General features: G+C 36.4%; 1 protein-coding gene across 1 annotated transcript; it reads left to right on the top strand.

The window, feature by feature from the left end:
• Positions 1 to 2,792: 2,792 nt before the first annotated feature.
• Positions 2,793 to 3,911, top strand: LOC145982680 (uncharacterized). The gene is made up of 2 exons (XM_083116049.1): positions 2,793 to 2,921; positions 3,662 to 3,911. The coding sequence occupies exons 1-2, from the start codon at positions 2,867 to 2,869 to the stop codon at positions 3,907 to 3,909; spliced, it is 303 nt and encodes a 100-aa protein (XP_082972175.1). The 5' UTR covers positions 2,793 to 2,866; the 3' UTR covers positions 3,910 to 3,911.
• The last annotated feature ends 2,517 nt before the right edge of the window (positions 3,912 to 6,428 follow it).

A 6,428-nucleotide genomic window follows, 5' to 3' on the forward strand; every position in this document is an offset into this window, starting at 1 on the left:
CATTTCTACACTAGTTGGAAGCTTTATTCAAATTCGAGCCAAAAATGTAATTTAATATTAAATCAGGCTTGTTAAACGTCCACGAACCCATAAATTCTAATGGGTTCTTCTATTGGGTTCCGCAACAAGACCGGAACCTTTTTTATCGCACAGTTTAAATTCGGTTTAAGTTGCGTATTCTTTCATTTCAATATGAAACTTAGACCGTCTTTAAATTGATCCGGAAAGAAGGTCCCTGTGCCGTATTTCAATTGATCAGGAGAAAATGTCCCTGGAACGAATTGAAATACATAAAGAGGCTCTTTACAGTCCAGATCCATTTATGCTTGCTAATATTCCCTGCTGAAACGGAATTGAATTGATTTAAAATTCCTGACCCTTTAACAACCCTGGTTGAAATTAATTTTTTTACAAACAACCATATTTTTCACGGCTATTTCACATTAATCCCATACGATATACTGAGTTATTTTTCGCAATGTTCCAATGAAAGGTAAGAGATTTTCGCTATTCCTTTTTCTTCCTTGATGTTAAATAGATTATATTCGTCACGCGCCTATAACGTTACTAGCTAACATTTGTGAATTGTTCTTTCCTTGTAACGTTAACATCTACCATACTGAATTTATTTACGTTCCTTATGCAGATGGTATGTACCCAACTGCATTTTGTTCCGTTCCGCTACAGTGGTTTACATTTTGTTACATTCCTATGTAACGTTAGTTAACCATATTGCCTTTCACTTCATTCCGTTACGGAGGATTGCATTCATTACGTTCCTATTGTACCGTTATTTACTACCATGTTGCATTTCGTTACGTTTTTGTAACGCTAGTATATACCATATTGCATTTCGTTACTACGTTCCTTGTAACGGTAGTATATACCATATTGCATATTACGTTATGTTCCAATGTGCTCATTTCGTTACGTTCCTTTATAACGTTAATATCTACCATAATACATTTTGTTACGTTCTCTGTAACGTCAGTCTATAACATATTGCATTTCGTTACGTTACATGGGTACCAGCAGCTGAACCATACTCTTCCTCCTACAAAATGGAACGTAACGTGTAACGCAAATTGGGTACGTTACGACTGCCTGCTCTATGGTTTTGTTGACGAGACTCTCACGGCAGCCTGGGCTCCCCCAACTCCTGCGCTAGCTTGCGGTGACGCATGCGCACGAAGGTTTTTTGTAGTGGACGGGCGAAGTTGAGCGTCGTTGTGAACGTGGAACAAAACATATAACATTTCCATGCGCACGAAGGACTTTTGTTTTGGGGGAGGGCGGAGTAAGCGTCGTTTTGAACGCGGAACAAAGAATATAACGTTTCCACTTTACTTATCGGGAAAATATGCCCAGTGTTGATGAAATCATGCACATAAAATCACATTTCATATTCTTACATTGTAATAACAAATTAAAACACGTACCTGTGAATGGTGCCGTATCATTCAATGTGGGGTCCAACTGTTAATAAGTAAACTTTCAAGTGAACCACTGCATCCAACACACGGTTAAGTTGAAGTTGAAAGGTTTGTGATATTATCCTCACGATATAAGAAAAATCTAGACGTCTATACACACAAGTTCACTGTTTTCTATCTAGACAATTTTATAATTATTATTCGATGAAGATTTTTTTCGGAAAATGTGACCTGACCAGGATTCGGACCTTCGGTATTCCGTGCCGAATTATGTACAATGTCCCGGTATTTTATGATTAAAATTATATAGAGTATAAAACAGATGTCTATACAAGTTTACTAATTTTCATACTCGTATCTATAAAATGTTATTATAATCATGTACAATGTCCAGGTATTTTATGATAAAAAAATATAGAGACTATATCACATTATTTACAATTTCACACACGTCTAGGCACATTATTCTACGTTCAGTGATGATAACATTGTTGCTTTTACGGCAAGTTTCAGCACTTTCTGTTCTGAGGGCGGCTTGAAAGATTTTTTTGCTGTTTTCTGTTTTTTTTCTTTTAAATGAAGCGGATTTGGGGATCCATATATCTGTTTGGGTTGCGCTTTAGTGATAGCGGTACGGCTGATTTCGTTTTAGTGGTACTAATGATAGGGGCTAAACCTTTTACGGCTTTTTTGACAATGTTTATTTCTTCAATGGATTTTAAATTCATTAAAATAGAACTAATTTCTTTTAAAACTTCAGCCTTCTGTTTTTCGATATCATTTGCTTTAGACTCATTATTTCCCACTTCATTTAAGATTGCTATTTTTTCTGCAGATTGGACATCTTCTTCAATGATGAGTGCATCTGAATCTGTTATTGCATCTGAAGGTCCACAGATAGAACCAATTGACCGACACAATAAGTGTATATGCTTACACATGTTCCACTTAATGCTTGCGTCAATACATGTGCAAGTAAACTTATGAATGCAAGCATAGCAGTGTTTGCATATAAGGGAACATTGATAATTGGGCTCAACAAGGTTAATAGTATACAACTGAGCAACCTTAGAAGATGAGCCATTGTCTATTGTCACCATTTATGAGCACAATGTCAGAACTCATCTCCAAGGATTTATTATCAACCGGGGGAAGCAGACTGCTTTTGCGGTAACTGGGGCGACACTAGAACTGCCGTGGCAGGCGGACGAAACTCGAATTCCAGGATTTGCGAGAATCTCGGAACTTGTGTGAATATCGGGAATTATGAGAATCTCGGAGAGCCTACGCGTTACCGACGCACCGAGTTTTGAATTTAACTTGCAACGTCATATCGTCGAACCTGCAATGAGTTTTTTTTATATAGTGTTTGCCGATTTTCCTCGAGTTTGTTTGTTCTTTGGTGGATTTGTATCTTTCAAACATGTTACGTAATGCAGCTAGAAGTCGAGAGTTCTCAACGTTTAAAATTTCCGAAGATCTGGCGAGGTATGTACGATAAAAATTTATATATTTTTTTCTATGTAGAATTAGTTTTCAGAAATTTATCTAACTCTGAAAGTTATTTTTACAACTATGCGTGATACCATTGAACGTACAGTAAAAATAATATTTAATTTGCCTAATTTCATGTTCACCTCGTGCTTGGACGTGTACTAGCTCGAAACAGCCTTTCTTTCTAGTAAAAGTCGAATCTTGCAACAAAATTGAGGGTGGGCTTATGTTTCCGTTACTGTCTAAAAAGAAAGCTGTGTGTACAGTCACGGCACGATGTAATTTTTGAATAAATGCCAAGTGTTTCGTCTGTTTTGTCCATAATTGCACCACGTAAAAAAATACAAAAAAAAAAACAACTGCCTTGTATATTTCCTCTATCATCGAAAGTTGCATATATTGGCTAATTTTAAATTCTACCATGTATACTTGTGTTTAGTCAAGGCTTGCATGAGATGGTGATAATGAAATTGGTTGTGTGATGCTTTCTGCAAATTATCTTCACACATCTCTCTCTACTTTTGTGCCCAGCTTGCAATGTTGGCTTATGATGCAAGGAGGAACAACTCCCTCATTTTTCAACAAAAATGGAGAGGAAAGATGTTTGTGGGCAAACATATGTATGGTAATCTGGGGGAATTTTTTATGTCTTTGTAATTAAATTAATTATTATTTGTGCTATGTGCTTGACTTTTTAAACTTCAAAACTAATAAACATTTGTTCTTATTTTCAGATTTGCAACTGGTTACCAACAATCAAAATGGAGGATGCAATATCTGCTTCCCTGCTTTTACTCTGAAGTGGCACTTCACAACTGTTCCCAGTTTAGATGCAGCAGTTCAGTTTGAGCCACAACCAAAATATTTCAAGACAAGTGATTTATGTACTAATGACATTCCCCTGACAATGTTTAAAGGAGATCTCAAACTAATGCACATGTGTGATGTCCTGCTTGGCACAATCGAGCACAGCGGTATATAACTGCAGTGAAACTGTTCCGAAATAAATCCTGCAAGATCCCTGTGTACTTACTTGCTTAACAAAGATGAAAGATTTAAGTGAATAGAAAAAATATAAATGTCAGTATCAACATTATTAACGTTTAGTGAAAATATGTTTTGAAAAAAATGTTTTTCAGTGATTTGATCAGTTTATGGTGAGACAGATTCCTTGCAGTGGGGAAAAAATAGTGTATTCTATTTCTAGTTTTATGCCATACCCCAGTTTTTGTCTAATGCTGCTAAATAATATGAATGTTGTTGGGGGGGGGGGGGGAATATGTATTACAGGTAAGTTATGTGAAAACAGTCCAGGCAGATAGTGAAGACATTTTTTTGTCCCCAGTGAAAATAAGTAGTTTTCCCAGGTTGTGTAAATGATGTGCTAATGATGTATGATGTTTACCCAGCATTGTGAGGACAATCAGTTTCTACTTAAAATCAATAATTTTGAGCATTTGTGTCTGAAAGCCAGTTGGTATGCCTTGGTTTTTGAAGGACTGTTTAGTTTACGGAGTGACTATTTTCACCAGGTGGTGAAGCTAGCTTTTGAGCAATTTTCACCAAATTTTAAGCTGCATGTCAGGGTGTCTACCAAAATAACAAATCTAAAATTTTTGACCTTATTTTCCTTTTTCTTAGCATGTATTTAATCATGCCCTACTTAGGTATGGTTGGAAATTAAGAAAAATAGATATTTTTATTCAATGAAAAACTTCTACAACAAGACTGGTTAAGATGAAAACTGAAGCTGTACTTTAACAAGAGATTTAGACTTGCTTTAATTATTAGGGCTTCAGACTTCATCCTGGATGGGGAATGGCCACATAACTTTAAAATATTTTTACAAACCTGTACACATGCAACAATGCAATTCGGTAAAATTTTCAAAGCCGGGAAACTGGTTTCTTCAAATTTACAGGAGAAAGTACTTATGTAATTGAGTTTCTGTAGACTTGTGATAGGTTGTACAAGTGTTGTAACTTTACCGATGAGAGAGAAGTGTTCTCTCTCATCGGTAAAGTTATTTCACCGTTAATTCATGTTTGTATGCGAGTGCTAATGGAACCTAACCTAACCTCGTAGGCATACCTCGTCCCCGCGATGGTTCATGGGGCTATAGTGAATTTTTGCCCTTCCGTAGGTATTTTTCTATGAAAATGAGTGCTAATGGAACCTAACCTAACCTCGTAGGTATACCTCGTCCCCGTGATGGTTTGTGGGGCTATAGTGAATTTTTGCCCTTCCGTAGGTATTTTTCTATGAAAATGAGTGCTAATGGAACCTAACCTTGTAGGTATACCTCGTCCCCGTGATGGTTCGTGGGGCTATCGTGAATTTTTGAGGCTATCGTCAATGGTTTTTTTGGCTAACATCAACCATCCAGGGTAGCCCCAAAAATTCACGATAGGCCCACGAACCATCCCGGGGACGAAGTATGCCTACGAGGTTAGGTTAGGTTCCATTAGCACTCATTTTCACAGAAAAATACCTACGAAAGGGGAAAAACAAGGAAGGTTAATTAATATTGACTGGTGGACATATGCATGTGCATAATCTACAATCTGGCTTGGCCTGCTAAATGGACATGTGTATTCTTTAATTGCTGATGTGTTTGAAGCTTACATCAGTGTGCATTTGCTATCATTGTTAGGTTAGGCAGGTCAGGTTTATGGCTATTAGCATTAAAATTACTTCTGTAAATACTTTCCAACGCCTGATCATGTAATTTCTGGTCTTCAGCACTGTATACTATTCTCTACCTGGTGACGCACCCATTTTTAATTTAAAATAAATTCTTAGGAGTAAGTTCAGCAACACTTCTATTGTTTTTAGTTAAACAAATTTCTTTCTACTGTCATGGGCAACATTATTGTAAAGAAACAAATATATATTTTTTTCTGAAATCAGACTGAATATTTATGCTGGCAACATGCATTCAGTCATGTGTTTGTTGCTTTAAAAAAATGCAAGACACCAATGAAATGACACTTAAAGAATATGGTCACCCAATTTTTTTTATTGACAATGTTCTATGAACATCACCTACAGTACTAATTCATGTTGTAAACATCTTTTTAAAAATCAGTATTCCATGGTCAATTTCCATTCTTTAATATTTTTACCTAATCAGTGTTGGTTGATTCATGATTACTGTTATTGGCTTTGTAGGGGAGGCAGATTAATACGAAAGGCAGAATGCCTGGTTAGAGGTTACCGAGGTTCTAGCTTGTTTAGTGGCCTGGACAGTCTTGACATATTCTCAGACTGATAAAGAGCCAGCCAAACTTAACAATACATTTTACAGTGTAGTGTGTGGACGAGCCTATGGAGGTAACTGCTAATTAGTAACATTAAGTTCTTTTCTGAACTGTGTTCACTGCTGGTGTCAAAAAAGCAGGTTTTTTGTTTTTTTGAAACAGTGAAATAACAAACTTTACATGCAAATTGTCACTGGTTCTTATTTTAATTGCTGAAATCCTGTTTTTCATATTTACTTTA

Source organism: Lepisma saccharinum, unplaced genomic scaffold (genome assembly GCF_977018435.1).
Source record: "Lepisma saccharinum unplaced genomic scaffold, izLepSacc3.1 HAP1_SCAFFOLD_317, whole genome shotgun sequence".
NCBI lineage: Eukaryota > Metazoa > Arthropoda > Insecta > Zygentoma > Lepismatidae > Lepisma > Lepisma saccharinum.